The following is a 16,418-nucleotide window of genomic DNA, read 5'->3' on the forward strand; positions in this document are numbered from 1 at the left end:
GCTGGAAGGAGAAGGTAGAATTTTGTGTCCCATTGGCCAAGCAGACTCAACAAGCTGGTAAGCTGAGAGACCAAATTGGTGAGATCCAAGCTCAGAAAGAGACCCTTTCTCAAAAAATAAGGTAGAATATGACTGAGGAAGACTTGCCTTCTGGGCTCTATACTCACACAGATACATGCTCACCTCTTTACATGAACACATGCTCACACCACACAAATATGTACATATAACACACACATACACACACAAACACATTATTATTTGTGTTGCCGACTGGAATTTCATTAAAATATATTAAGTGAATTCTGGCTTAGGGTTGGGACAGAATTTCTAATAACTTCTGAAATAACCTTATACACACTTTGGTCATTTTGTACTGTGTTGATGGGAAGGTGAATTACCAACACTGGATTGTAAAATCAAAGTCTTGATCAACTCCAAAAGTTGTCAATGATATTTATATTCTCTATATATCCTGTGATATCAAGGATACAAACAAGATCAGACATGAAAGTAAATAAGCATTGGAATCTCAATAGCATTTTGTCCTTAATAGATGGTAAATTATGTGCACACCAAGGAATTGGTTTAAAATAAATGTTTTCTGATTATCACCACATACTTGAATTTTATGTCTTTTATATGCTTGTATTCCTGGGATTATACACAACTTTCTTGGTTTGAAAGGGATCTTGTTTTGGTATCATCCTCATAAATTTCAGATACTTCTACTTTAAAATCTTTTAGGAGAGAGATTTCTGGGTTTGGAACAAGTCTGGACCATCTAAGGCAAGAAGCAAAGAACAGCTTTAATGGGAAGGGATTCGTGGCAGGAGGCTAGCCTGGGTGGAGTATCGGGAGGTAGTGGGGGCAAGGTGAGATGTCTGACTTGGTTCCTGGCCTAATGGGAAATCCTTGTGAGAACTGACTGGGAGAATGCTTGGCTTGGGTGTGTATTTTTAAAAGTGTGTCATGTGCTTGCTGGGAGTGGACAAGAATAGAAGCTGGCCAGTGTGGGGATGGGGCAGCAGACATTCAGACAGAATCTGGCCTCTGTGTGGAGTGCATGACAGACATCCAGAACAGAAGCTGGCCAGTGTGGGGAGGGGGCAGCAGACATCTGGGCAGATGTGACCCCTTGGACTCGCATGATAAAAACGTCGATGGTCAGGTGAAGTTGTATTCAGAATATGTTTCTTTTGGCCATCATTATAGCTCACTTTTATTCAGTGCTCAGAGCTGATCCTTACTACGGCACTTGCTATAAGAGACAACTGCTCTGATAGAGAATGCACAATGTTCATTTTGCAAACAAAGACTCCGAAGCTCAGGGTAAAATTTTGCTTCTTGAGCTGGCAAGCATATGATCCAGCAAGACGTGGGGTTCTTAGTGAACCGTTTCCTTTGCCTTTCCCCTCCAAGAAAGGTGGCGAGTGTGCTTCTCAGCTGGCTGACTCCAGACTTCTATCTTGAATCCCCTATGGTTTTGGTGTCTAAGCCTTGGACCAGGCCAGCGGTCACCAGAGCCACCCCCACCACCGTCATCTGTTCTGCGAATGAACCTGCAGACTGACAGCTGTGTGAGTGAAATGGGCTCTCCCCTTCTTGGTGAAGACAGTGCGGTATTTCACCCTCTTCAGACTGAAGATGGGAAGATGACAAGGAAAATAATCAATGTTTAGCATACACAAGAAATCTTACTTGATTTCAATCAAATGCCAATTCCCTTTATCATTTGGTCACATTCATTTGTGACAACTGTTGTTCAAATACACTGCATACTTTCTGGTACTCGCCATACCTACCATCTCTTCACCTTATTTCTGATCTCCAAATTCCCACCATTACCAGTGAGCCACTAATTCCTGATTTGATAATATTTGTATAACATGGGCCCTCATCGTTTCTTGCTGTGGTCCTCAAAAAACTAATACAATAAAGCTACTACATTTTTTTCAAGTGGGATTTTGGTACACGTGAAACAATTGCCTAATTTCTTTACATCATTAAGAAAGAACCACGTGATAGAAGAACTTCGCGAGAGGAGAGGGCAGGATGGGTGTAGAGATGCCGCCATTAGGTAGAAGTAAGAAGCTTGGTGGTGCGCACAGCAGGATGATGACAGATAAAAAACAATGACACATTGTATATATTAAAAGCAAGGAGAAAAGAGTTTGAATCTTTACTCTGTAAAGAAATGATAAATGTTTGAAGATACACTTACGCTGGTTCAAGCAACACAATGTATACATATAGTGAGATATCACAGGGTACCACATTCATATGTACATATTTTATGTATTGGCTAGAAAATATAAAATTAAATAACACACCCATGTTCTATAAATGAGAAAACTAAGTAAACATGAAACAGGGACTCTGCAGGGTGGGGGGAAACTGGGCTGGGAAGTGTTTCCTGATGGTACAGTTCTGGGACAAGGGGACTTGAGCTACATGACTTTATCCTTGTAATACTTCTTGCATCAATTAAAAGAACCATATGGAGTGACAGCAGCAGCAACAAAACAAACTTGAGGGGACTTTCTTTATATTTTTTTTATTTCCTCCTATTTCCCTCCCCCTCTCCCCTCCCCCTCCCCTTCCCTCTCTAGTCCAAAGAGCGCCAGGGTTCCCTGCCCTGTGGGAAGTCCAAGGTCCTCCCCTTGAGGGGACTTTCATCTGATGTAGTGGCTGCCAATCATGGCGGTCAATTAGCTTCATCCCCGGACCCACCTCATCTGCAGTCTGTCTGGGGCAGCTTTACACCCGGGGCGTGGGGTGGGGGTGGGGGGGAACACTCAGGAGGAGCCAAAGACAGAAAATGAACCCTGGTGGAGGGGAGGGAGTTGCCAAGGGAGAGCCACAAACGACAACACTGGAGCTTCCTGTGTGCTGCTGGTTTGCATTTACTATCTCCCAGACACAGAGCTGTGTGGTGAGGCAGCCGGGAGCAGCACCACCACACGCCGCTGCCAGCACCATCACAGTCCGCCGGATGGTTTCATCACTTACTGCCTCCGATTTGCCACCTCCTATGACTTGGATCAGATGCCAAACTAGTCCAGTTTGCAGCCACGTGAGTATGGTTTTGTTCCTCCAATCAAGCATCACACACCAAAAGAGCGCCCAAAGAGTTCACCAACTGGCCATTAAAGGAAACAAACACCCACGGAGACCTGCTTTGTAGCCAAACTTGGAAAGCCTTTGACTAATCCGGTGCTCTGGAACTTAGCTAAGAAGGTAATCGGGGCTTGCACCCATGCTTAGCTATGTCAGGAGGTTTACAGCAGAACCATTCATGCCAGAGGAGGGCAAAACAACACAGAAAAGTATGGGAGTATCAAAGAAATTTCAAAACATATCATTAAAATTTAAGATTTTACACACACATACACACGTGCACGCACACACACACACACACATACACACACACACACACACAAAATACATTCTCAATTTGGTAAAAGTCAATATAATTGAGTAAATAAACAGAGTAGGAGTTGGAGAGATGGTCCAGCAGTCAAGAGCACTTGCTGCCCTTCCAGAGGACTGGGTTAAGTACCCAGCACCCACACCCATCCATAACTCTAGTTACTGGGAATCCAATGCCTTCTTCCACCCCCAGCAGGCACCACACACACACACACATAAATGCAATACACTTGTGCACACAAAATAAATCAGTAAACCAATCAATAGAGTATGTGGATAGTTGAGTTGTGGATGGTTTTTATCATCTTCCTCTTTTAAAATATTCAATATTTTCAGATTTGCCTATTTGGCATTGGCATCACATTGAAGGCAAGATTTACAATTTTTATCTGACACATAGAAAATGACTGATGTGTCCGTATTAAGGATATGTGCCTAGGTTTTCTTCCTTAGCCCCAGACAGCATGTATATATGTACATGTTTATATGTACATACTTTATTTGTATGCATGCATGTCTATAGCTATGTATCCTGTGACTAAGCACCATGACCAAGGCAGCTGCTAGGAGGAAGCACTTAGTGGGGCTTGTCATTCCAGGGGGATAGGAATCAGCCACCCTCACAGCAGAATGCCCTGAAGCAAGCCCCAGGCACCACAGCGGGACTGCTAACCACAGCAGCTCTAACCAGAAGCAGCAAGTGAAAGAAGCGTGCTGGAAGGGCACAGGCTTGGGAAGCCACCCCCAGTGGCAGGTGTCCTCTAGCCGGATCAGGCGCCAGGGCTTGTAGGAGAGATGGCTTTGGAACCACCACACTGCATAAGGAAGTTTCCTTTTCACTTGCAAACAGTTTTTCCTTTTGGTTTTGTGAGAACAGTTTCTCTGTGTAGTCCCAACTGTCCTGGAACTCGGTACGTCTAGAGACACTGGCCTCAAACTCAGAGAGATCCGCCTGCTTCAGTCTCCTGATACTTTTATTCACTGAGTATGGTGTTCTGCTTATGTGTATTATGTACGCCACACGCAGTGCCATGGAGGCCAGAAGAGGGCAGTGGACCCCGAGGACTGGATGATGGACAGCTGCAAGCCACCACGTGGGACTCAAACCTGCGTCCTCTAAGAAGAGCAATTACTGTTCCTAACCACTAAGCCATCTCTCCAGTCCTCAACCTTTTTTTTTTTTTAATTTTCATTTTTGCAGGAGAAGCCATGGAAATTTCAAGTCTTTCACATGGAAACTTCTACTTGGTGGTTCTAATGAACAACACTACAAAACTCTGGTTCCTTGAAAAAAATGTCTATTTGGTATATGTATTTCATTTAAAATAAGAAGACCTTAAACGCTGGCATGTGTTTACTCGTAATGCTGAATGATAAGAAACACTGTACGCATCTACACACAGACCCTTGTGATGTCTGGTGTCCTGCAATCTGCTGCCAGCATGCCTCCTCCTCCTAGCTGAATACTGATCCAAATGCCTGCTTTCTTTCACATTCTACAAAACAGATACACAGTTTTGTGGTGGGAATGTCAAATGAGACTCTACCTGAGTACATATATATGAGAGAAAGGGTAAGAAAATGGGAACTTAATATCAGAATTATACTTGGTGTCAAATAAAAATCACCATATAATGTAATCCATCTTTGTGGTCTCTAGGCTACTTAGCAATATTTACTGAGCACTGTCCATGTGTCAAGGGCTCTTCAAGCCTTGGGAAACTTAACCATAAACAAAGGAATGTCTAGAAGCCTTGCTTTCAGAGAGCTCTGGTTCTGTCAGATGCGAGCGAGCAGGTCGAGTGGTCCAGTTACCGAGGGGAAGGTGGAGAGGCCGAGAAGCAGTGACCGTGGCTGCTGCTGTTCTCACCGGAGTGGGCAGGGCTAGGCTTTATTGTTGAGGTCAGGGAGGAAGAGAGCTTAAAAGGCAGCTAGCTCTGCAAGCATCAAGAAAGGAAGAATATTCCAGAAACTTCCCCAATAGATGAACGGCTGAACATCTTTTTCTGTCCGCTTATTGGTTGGGTCTTTTGGGATCACATTTCTGATGCAGGTTTAGTCAGTTATGGTATGATAGCCAGATGAACCACTTCTCTTGCAAGCATTGACCAGGAGGAAGAAAAGGGAGAGAAAAGTGGTGTGTGTGTGTGTGCGTGCGTGTGTGCGTGTGTGTGTTTGTGATGGGTGCATGTGCACACACACACTGAAAGTACACCTGAAAACCCTTTTTGCCTTATCCACCCTGTTTAAGTGGATGGAACAGGTGATGGTTAGTTAAAATTGAGAAACACCAAGGTGAAATGGTTAAGAAATAGAGGATTTCCAGGAGATTTGGGTATCCATTTCCCTATCCTAACACAGGCACTTCAAACACTGCCCTGGAAGTCACACATATAGTACAAAAGTATTTTCAAATTTAAAAATCCCCTTATTTTGAAATATATGCTCACACCGTGCATATGAAAGTGCCAGACAACCCAGAAGGCAAGCTTCAACTTTCTCACTAAATTGTTTTCCGTGTAGCACTGTGGGTCATAGAAGAGGCCAAGCAAAGAAGCAAACAGCAAACATTATATATAGAAATTAGTTCAAAATTTGAAACAATAAGAACAATTAATATTTTTTTATTGTAGGAAAATTACAATTAGAATTGGAGCTGAGAAGGTGACTCAGTGGGTAAAGGGGTTTGCTGCCAAGACCTGAGTTCAGGCCCTGCACCCACATGGAAGAAGAGAATCAACACCCAAAAAGTTGCCCTTTAACCTCTCCACACACATGGCATGGGCTGGGCACTCCCAAACATCCATACACACCTACAGAGGCAAAGTAGGAAGGAAGAAGTAAGATTTAGGCCTAGCCATACTCATTAATATTCTGGTTGCATTATAAGAAACACATTTTATCCAACCACTAATTAAACCACCAAATGAGTACTCCATCTAAGTTTAACATAAGAGCCCGTGTTACTCTGTCCCCTTGAAAAGGCCCCCACTTAAGACAGCAGTCCTAACAGGGACTTAGAACAATCCTGCCTTGAAAGCTGCCTTGTTTCTCAGCTTTAGGTTACAGCAAACCCTCAAGGCTTGAGATGATCTGAAGAAGATTTGAACTTCATCCCAACTCAACTTTGGTATCTCTCTGCTTACACTAAGAAAGACACAGGGCCCCAGCATCTCTTAGTCACTCGTCAATAATAAGATCCTCTTACGAGTATCTGAAGTGAAATATCTCTTCTGATAATAAACGGAAGACTTCTAGGTGATGCCAAAACACCTAGTTCGCTGCACACTGCGGCTGCGGTTCCCACCCGAGCGGCGACTAACATGGTGGAGCTCCTTCGTTTTATATTAGGAAACTGTTTTCTAAGCGGTTAACTCCATGTCAGAGGTGTAACCACCCCTTTTTTGAAGCTATAAGAATAAGCTCTACAGAAAAAAATAAAACCTCCACATTCTTTCTGGATCTTTCTAGATTTCACAACGAATAAAATGACTTCCTTTCTTGAGAATGGGGAGGGGGTGACGTGGAGTTTTAAGAAAAGAACAATCAGGAATGACAATCAAATTCTAGCCAAAGATTAGGAAAAGGAGGGCAGGATTCCTTCCAAGCCCCCAAACATGCATTTCTATGACCAAAACTGTGTAAACCACTTGTTCAGTTTCTGGAAATGCCCTGGCCATGCTAGCTTACACTACCAAGAATGTTAGTTAACACTGATGATGAATTATTGTCTTTAATAACAGAGGCTGCAATTCCTGACTCTTAGACTTCTGTCTGCCAGGAAAGATGGGGGAGAATTACGGTTTAGTGCAAAATAAACAAGAGCACACAAGCTAGCCAAGAGGGTGATCGGGTGTGCGAGATTAAGGCCAAACATAAAGGACAGATTTATGCATGAGTCTTAGCAGAAAAGTGAAGGGAAAACAGAAGGCTAAACAGAAGATTACGTGATCTCAGGCCTTGGAAAGCCCTTCAGAAGTCACCGACTGGAAATCAAGGACTGGAAGTTCCACAGCGTCCAGTGTCCCCAGTCAGGCCCAATCCATGCCAGAGAAAGCTTAGCATGGTAAAGGAACCCCTTCCATTTCTAAACACGTTTATAGCAGACATGCTTTACTCTTTCTGAACCAAATTAAATTTAAATTCTGTTTTTTGTAGCTCCATCTCAATACCCTCCTGGGACTGTGATAAAACTGAGGTTCCAAACACACGCAACCTGTGTTGGGGCCCAGAGGACAAGTGAAGGATCAGACCAAGAGCATCAAAGGTGTTGGGGACATGGGCCATGCTATAGCCTGCCAGCCAGGAAGACAGACATGTGAAAGAATGTTCTGATCAACAAAAGTAAAACATTTGCTTTAGTAAATGTATCCTGAATTTTTTGATAAAGAGTACATTTCTAATAGTTCTTAGAGAGCGGTTAATCTGAATTTTACATTCCATAAAGAACAAAACTGACCTAGGCCCTCTGCATGTGTGTGACTGGTCTGTTGGTAAGGCTCCTAGCAGTGTGGCCAGGACCTGTCCCTGGTACTTAGCTGGCTTTTGAGAGCCGGTTGCCCATGCTGGATTACCTCATTCAGCCTCGATGCAGGGGAAGGAGATGGGCCCGACCTCAACTTGATGAGCCATGCTCTGTGCAAGCCCAGAAGAGGCCTGCCCCTTTCTGAATGGAGATTAGGAGGGGCAGATGGGAAGTGGAATAGACGGGAGTTGGAGGGGGGCAGGAGGAGAGAAGGGAGGGGAAAAGTGTGGTTGGTATGCAAAATAAATGAAAAATATTAATAAAATAAAATTTAAACAAAGAAAAGGAAAAAACTGGAAACAAAAATAGTAAGTTCCTCTTTTCAAAAACTAAAGATGATCCGCAGCTTATGCAACCTCCCTTCCCTTCCCCCATCTCTCAGGTGCCATCAAAAGTCCTTCCTAGACAACTAGAGATTTATCTACCTTTAACTACGTATTAGTGATCAATAAACAGAAAGCTAACAAGTCCATCCTTTGAAATGGGGGAAAATATCACTTCTTCCATAAAGTAACTCAGGTACGGACAGCTGCTCACATGGGGATTTACCACAGGTAGCAAGCTGATTCTCACAGTGATGACATCATTGCATACAAAGCTCCCAGATGATCTGAGGGCAGAGCATCCTCTTTCCAACAGTGGAGGTGGCCAATGGGAATGTGATGGCTGCTCTGTCACTAAAGCATAAAAGAATGACTTACAGGTTCTTTCTTAAGGTTTCCAGAGCTAGGGATATGGTGGTCTATTCTATAGCTGCTTAATGTTGCTATGTGTCACTGAGTTATAACAGTTGACATTGGGGCTGGGGAGAGGAACCAATGGATCAAGCGTTTTCAATCACAAAAACCTGAGTTCAGATCCCCGGCAACCATATACAAAAGCCAACCCAAGCGGGTGGTGACAGCTATCCTACCAACTATCTTACCCCAAAATGGTGAGTTCCGGGTTCAATGAGAGACCTTTGCCGAGTGCCAGCTCAGATGTAGGTAAGATGGAGACACCTGTCTACTAACCCATGATAGTCACGTAGCTATCAATCCAGGTGAACCCTCTGTCACAGGGGAGGACACTTAAGCCCTGGGAGGTTGAACAAGTTACTCAAACTCACACAGCATGAAAACGGCAAAGCCAGGATACAAGCCAAGTGGTCTCCTCTAGAGTCACGTTCCGGTTAATCTGCTCCCCACGAAGGCCTGATGCCCTTCCCTCAAAGAACAGTGGAAGAGAGCTCTTAGGCCAGCCTCAGGCCAACTTTTGTGAGCATCTGGGCTTGCACCAGGGGAAGGCGGCACAGAGCTGCTTGCTCTGGTTCCTGGAGGCTTTCTCTAAAGACGCTGCACCTCCTACCTCTCTGTAGAGGACACACAAACTCAACTGTACCAGCCCTCGCTGAGAAGTACGCATTTCTTCCCTCTCCCGCTCCCCCTGTCTCTTCCGCCCGCTCCTTTTCCTTCTTTCCCACCTCTCCTGGACAAAAAACGACATGAATCGAAAGTCTAGGAAAGAGCAAATGCGGGCTGACAAATGTGGGCAGGAGAACAAAATGAAAAGGGAAGCGTTGACTCAAGAGCGTGTTCCAAAGAAGGAACTGTTGAGCTGGGCACAGTGGCACAGCTCTAACTGCTGGGTTCCGTAGCTGACGCCCGGGGGTTGTGGGTTTGCAGCCAGCCTGGGCTCTATGGCAAGACCATGCCTGAAAGAAAAATAACTGTCATCAAAATGAAACCATAATGAAGACACCACCTCACACCTCACACTGACCTTGATTTATACGTGGTTATCAAGTCCCAAGGAGGAGGGCCAGGGACTGACACCCATCACGGGTGGCAGTAATAAGAAATGGCTGAGATACTTAACGAAAGCCCTGGTCTGCTCTCTGTGGCTGTGATAAAGACCATGGTTGAAATCAACCCAGGAAAGACAGCATTTATCTCATCTTACAACCTTCAGGTCACAGTGCATCACCGAGGGAAGTCAGGACAGGAATTCAAGACATGGAGGTGGAGACCACAGGGGAACACTGCTTCCTGACTTGCTTGCCACGGTCATGCCCAGGTTGATTTATTTTACCTCCCAGGACCATCTGCCCTGGCACGGCACTACCCACGGTGGGCTGGACCCTCACACATCATTAATCAAGAAAAATACCCTACAGGCCAATCTTACTGAGCATTCTCTCAACTGAGGCTCCCTCTCCCCAGATGATCCCAGACTCTGCCAAGCTGACACTTGTTGAGAAACTAACCAGCACTAGGAAGGGATGTGGCGGTTCCTCAAAAGTCACAGAGCGGCCATGGAACCCAGAAATTCTACTCCTCAAAATAAACCTAAGAGAAATACACACATGTACAGAAGTGCACACACACACACACACACATACACAGACACACACGCGCGCGCATGTGCGCATGACCTAATGCCCATCAATTTACAATAAATAAAATGTGAAATACTATTTGGCAGTAAAAATAAATGAAACAGCAATCAGCGGCACTCAATACAACCACGGTAAACCCAGGGAAGAGTGTGGTATGTGAAAGAAACTAGACCAAGTCTGCATAATGGAGAAAGCATCTATATTCTGTACACAAGAGACAAATACACAGAGATGGAGGAAAGCAAGCAGGCTAGCATTTGATGGGGGCGGGCTGCACAGGTACAGCCGAACAACTGCAAACAGGTAGAAGTGTCCTTGGGATCAGGCAGTATAGGGAGCACCTAGCTCAGCCAGTATGTGAAGCAGTATGATACTGTCTGAAGAATGAATTTCATAGTGTGAAAACCATATACCAGTGAAGCCGAGCAACCCACTATTAAATAAACTGACATTTGCATCAGGAATGCCCACATCTTTGTGACTGAGAAGTGACAGCAGCAGAAGTGGCAGAAACTCAAAAAGGAAACATCAGAAAGAACACAGACAAAAAGAGAAGGAGGGAAGGAAATAATTTCTATTTAATTGAACCTGTATTTTTTGGGTGTGTTAGTGGTATATCATACCAGATGCACAGACACTAGTGGGCTCCGGAATTCCAATTCCAAGCCTTCTTTCCCCAAAGCTATCAGCTCCAGAAATCAGGGCATCGGTGGAAAGGCAAGGCAATGTTAGTTTTTAACTTTGCTCCAAATTCCTCAGGGACTACATTAAAAAGGCCACAACTGTGTCCCCTGGTGTCCTGCGTTCAAGCTCACGAAATGGGAATATTCCATTGACATCTAACCTGTACATGGTTTCCTACGTAAATTCCCAATTCTGACATGCATGTAATAAGGATAAACGGAGTCTTCGGGTTCTAGACCAAGTGTCAGTCATTGATTGGCAGGCCAGTGTGCTCATCCTGTACATCACCTTGTCCCGTAGTGGACTCCTGCTCTGACTAATGTGAGACCCTCTCCAAGGCATGACAGGGAGTCCACCGCTAACAGCAGATGCAACTTTAACATTTTTTTTTTGAAGACAGAAAAATACATTCTGGGGGCTTCTAACTTTTAGACTGTCACCAAGTCTTTCCCTCTCAGCATGCCTCAAGCATCCTTTGTGTAGAAAATCAAATTATGCTCTCTTCAAGAATGGGTGAGCCATTAATTGATCCAATGTGTCTGCGGTTCTGAAAACATTCTCTTGAACAGGAACAAATGATAACTATTCTGTTGTGCACAGAGCGATGCAGTTTAGGATTCCATGTCCAGACTCAGAAAAGCATTTAAGGAATCCTGTACATTCAGCTAACCACCTCAGTGTTTACAGAACCCGGAATGACCCCTGCAGGCCCTACTTCCCACTCCCGAGTCTGTATTTTCCTTACTAAATGTTAACTGAGAAGTGCTCTTCGAGACTCGGAGCGCTATTCCACGGTGCGACATCCTCGGAGATCAAGTTTAAGCAGTGGTCCCATGACTCAAGGTCAGACAACAGGCCTCTTCCTGGGAGAATGGTTGAGCTCAAAGAAATACGGCAAATGCCTCTCACATGCAGGGCTGGAACTTTTCTAAGAAGGTAACGGCCTCTCTTCACAAAAGCAGCACCGTTTTCTGGCCTGTTTTTCATAAGCTTCTGGCATTTCCGCTCCCAACCTGTTTGTCTGAAGGTTGTCAAATGCCCTTGACTATAACAGCTGGTGTTGATTACCTGGGGCGAATTAATTGTATGGAGCTGTATGTTTCACTAATAGACAATACGAGTTTTTGAAAGGAAAACCTCTCTCTAAAGAAAGCAGGGCTGCACACAGCCACCCCAGGTGTTCTATCTCAATAGTCTGCTGATTAAAAATCTGCCCTTTACTTGCTCTAATAGTTTTGATTGGGCTACTCCACTCAGAAAACCCTGTGAGGGGAAAAGACTCACCTCTCAGGCACCTCTGTAGAAACTTACACTCAAGGGGGGTGGTTTCCTAAACCAGTGGCTTGTGCTAACAATTGTGAGCAACACAGCCTTGTTGCTTCTGTTACTCTTCTCTCTGAAACACTGCTTACAGACTGTGTTGAAGGTTTATTTCTAGTCCTGGTCCCTGTGATCGCCCACAATGCTCCCTTCTGCCCTGCCGTACTCCGCATACCGAAACAGGCGGGCGAGGGCCAGCACAGCAGTGGAAAGTAAGTCCAACTTTATGGCTCTTCCTGACTTGGTGGGCATTGCTATTCTTCACCCGGCCAGTCCGCTTCTCGAGATGACAGCCCGGCAGAGCGGGTATATTGAATATGATTTATGGTCTGGGCAAAGTCAACAAGGGGAAGAAGGGGCTCCCGAGAAGGGCTGAAACCTGACTTTGTGGGAGCATTTGCAAGTGGTCAGCTGCAGGCAGGTAACCTGACCTGTCCCTTGCTACCTAAACACTCGGCACCGGGTATGCATATCTGATGCGCACAGAGAGGCACACAGATGAGTTATCAGATCTTCCGGGTCCAAACAGGTGCCAGGGCGGGTCACTAACAAGAATGCGCCAGCCTTGTCCCCCAAACGTCACTTCCCAAGTTCTCCTGGGAATTCCCCACCACTGTGAACCCTCTCCCAAACCAGACTCTCTAATATTCTCCAACATACTGAAATCTCTCCTGCTTGTAGCCTCCTTCCCTGTCCGAGCGACGCATAACAAAACTTAGTAGGTTCATATATAAGAGACGGGTCTCCGGTGCTGCAAGGACTTTCCAAGTGGAGGTGCCCAGGAGGCTACGCTGGGTCTCCCAAACGTTTCTCGGGCTCCCCTCCCCCACGTTCGTCAAGCATCCCTCCCCCCTCCTTCCCCGGTCACTCACCTGCGTGGGGCATGGTGATGGTCTCGTTGGTATTGGAACCCACGTTGAAGATGACCACGGCAGATGCATTTTGCAGGAACGCGTTCCGGATCTTATCCTTGTAGGTGCAGTTGCCCTTGGGGATCAGAGCTATCCAGTGCTTGCCGTGGGCCGGAGCTGCGAACTTGGTGTTGGGGTCGCAAGCCAGGCGATCGTGGGCCGAGCTGGCCATGACCACCTCGCCGCGCGCATCCTGCTTGGGCGAGTGCTCGCCGTACCGTCCGCACTCGGTCTTCTCCGTGTGCAGCTCGGCGCCGCTACTGCCGCCCGCCACCGCTGCCCCCGGCTCGGGCTCGGCATAGGTGATGTTCACGAAGGCGGTGTACCATTCCTCCTTCTCCGCCACCGTGAAGTCCAGGCAGAGCAGATGCACGAAACAAAAGGAAAGCAGCCATGTTGAGAGAGCCAGACTGCGGCACGCTTGGATGAGAGACATTGCCATCTCTCTCCTCCAGGGTCCCCTTCCCGCCCCCTGTGCCCTCCTTCCGTTCCGTCCCTCCTTCCTCTGCCCGGGCCAACCCCCGGTCGGTCGCAGCGGCTCACTCCCGGGCCGGCGGGGCCCCAGCTGGGACACGCAGCCGCGGCGGAGACCGGATTCCGGGGAAGCTGGTGAAGCCGGCCCTGTCCCCTCTCAGCCGATGCGCGGCGCTGGCATCGGGCTTCACGGGTGATCGCGGCGGCGACACGGAGCGGGCGCTGCGCGCGCTTGCGGGGAAGTCGGGCTGCCGGGCGTCCTGCTCCTTTGCTCTGCGTCGCCTTCTCTCATAGGGGTGGCGGGGGTCCTGGAGTTTGGAAGGGGTGGCGGTTCTGCTCGTAGAGGCCGGGCGGGGCGGGAGCAGGTTGCTTGAGGTCCCGGGCACTGGGACTGTAGTCGCGCCGATTGCTCCGCTACGCGTGGGTTACCTAAGCTGTGGGCGCTGCACCCCTGACCCGACTAGGTGGCTACGCCCGGGACACCTACTTGCTGAGGGAGAGGACGGTATGGGGCGGATGGGATGGGGGCGTGCGGAGAAGGGTACAACGATTTGTGTGTGACTGTATATGATGTGTGTGTGTGTGTGTGTGTGTGTGTGTGTGTGTGTGTGTGTGTGTGTGTAATGCGTGCGTGCAAGGAGGAGCTTAGTATGATGTCAAAGCTCCTGGTCTCCCCTTGCCACACTCATTCTTTCTCTCTTCCTGGGCATCAGCGACCTCTGCCGGGCCTCAAATTCAGTCTCAGCCTGCCACTTCCATCAGTTGGGGCAAAACGGAAAAAAACTTTGTTTGGGCTTTTGCGTTGGGCACAACTGCCAGGGAATTAAGCGCAGCGAAGTGTTTGTACCTCTCTTGCACAGCCTTTCCATTTTCTGGAAGATGTGAAGAGGGTCTCAGGTCTGGTTGTTCACGAGGCCCTTTCCCCTAGTACTGAATATCTAGAACAGTGGCTGTCAGAATCCCTTTTTAAAATCAGGACTGATCCGCTCTAAGGCAGGTTTTTTGGGTCGGGGGTGGGGTCGTTGGCGATGTGCGCTTGCTGGTCTAGGGACCAGTCTGTTGTGTAGATAGGGGAGACAACCCTCCTCTCATCTGGAAGTCAATACGTGGCCATTGTTTCGTAGAAAATGTGTCCTTTCTCAGATTTTAAGACTCCAAGAGGGACGTTTTGCAACTGTGTTCTCTTTCTAGCAGCCACGACCTACCATAGAGGACTGACTGACAGTGTCAGCAGGCGAGGAGGCATGTTTGGGTCATGTTTGGGTTGCCGTTTCAGAGTGCGTTCTCCAGCTGTGCACAGAGATTAAGCCAGCAGAGAATAGTTTCCCTAGAGTCGTGTTGAACAGCAGAATTCCTTACCAATGAGATGTCTGGGTGGTGGTTACACCTCCTCACCCGTGGTTTCCATAGCTTCAGATACCAGTAATAGAAAGTGTCTGTTTTCTTATATATTTATGTCAGGGTTCCCAATCTCCCCCATTATTCTTTCCACGTGGTGTCGTTCAGGGAAACAAAGTCCAATTCATTAAAAGAAAAAAAAAAGAGTTCGCTTTCCCCAGGACCTTAACACGTGTACCGCCTTCTTGTCTACTTAGCCTCGCAGCTTCTCTGGGCAGCTCCTGGTTGCTAGGGGAGCTGAGAGAACCCAGGTGTATCCAAATTAGAAGCAGACACACAGTGACTTAGAAGAATCTGGCTCTACAGTATTTGATGCGCTGGATTTGTATGCGCTTCCAGCTTATTCCTTGTTTTAAAAAATAGACTTTTAGGTAATTAGAACAATGTTGGGTAGGTGGGTGTGGCCTCTGGCTTCTGCGCCCCAGGACCTGGGAGAAGAGCCCATGGACTACAGGTCCCCAGGAGGATGCTCTGAATCTCTCTACCTCTTAGCATTTTCCCCCAGCCTCAGGGTTTGAGGAGGTATCGTTAAGAATACAACAGCACACCATCCCCTCAATTTTCCTGCAAAAAGCTAGGGCAGAAGGTTGAGGAGGTAGCTTAGACCAAGAGATTGGCAAATTGGGGCTATGGATCAAACAAGTAAAATTTAAATAAAGCAGGGGGCAAGTTTTGTTTATTGTTTATCTATTTATGCAATGGGTAGCAGAATTTGCAAATAAAGAAGGTTTTAAAGAATCTTGAAATTTTGGATTGGGTTAAAATTAATTTGGAATTCTTTTTTTAAAAGCTATCACCTATGTTTATATGTGTATGAGTGCATGCATGGGGAGAGACACACAGCACTCCTTCTGTTCAGAGCCTGGAAGCAAAGGATGCACCAGAGGGCCAAACATCTTGCTTTCTCCATGCCTCCTTTTCTTATACAGATAGGCCCCCTCCCTTATACGGAGTCAGGGTTGAGTCTGGGGCTGCGTCCAAGGATGTACAAATGAATCCGGAACGTTATCATAGGAACATTTTCAAAAAGCATGATTAGAGTATGTCACAAGCACACAGAGTCCTGTTGGAAAGGGCTCTCAGAACTTAAACATTGGAATGAAGATAGTAATTGATTAAAACCTAACAAAGAGGGCTGGAGAGATGGCTCAGAGATTAAGAGCACTGGCTGCTCTTCCAAAGGTCCTGAGTTCAATTCCCAGCAACCACATGGTGGCTCACAACCATCTGTAATGAGGTCTGGTGCCCTCTTCTGGCCTTCAGGCATACACACAGAAAGAATATTGTATACATAATA

General features: G+C 46.6%; 1 protein-coding gene across 1 annotated transcript in view; it reads right to left on the reverse strand.

Annotated features, from left to right (window-relative positions):
• Nucleotides 1-14,317, reverse strand: part of Rnf150 (ring finger protein 150) — a 211,005-nt gene extending 196,688 nt beyond the window's left edge. The window contains exon 1 of the mRNA XM_087900616.1: nucleotides 13,211-14,317. Coding sequence (XP_087756742.1) covers nucleotides 13,211-13,691 — 481 coding nt within the window. The 5' untranslated portion in view covers nucleotides 13,692-14,317. The remainder of the gene's footprint in view (nucleotides 1-13,210) is intronic.
• Nucleotides 14,318-16,418: the final 2,101 nt, after the last annotated feature.

Source organism: Myodes glareolus, chromosome 22 (assembly GCF_982192425.1).
Source record: "Myodes glareolus chromosome 22, mMyoGla1.1, whole genome shotgun sequence".
Classification (NCBI taxonomy): Eukaryota; Metazoa; Chordata; class Mammalia; order Rodentia; family Cricetidae; genus Myodes; species Myodes glareolus.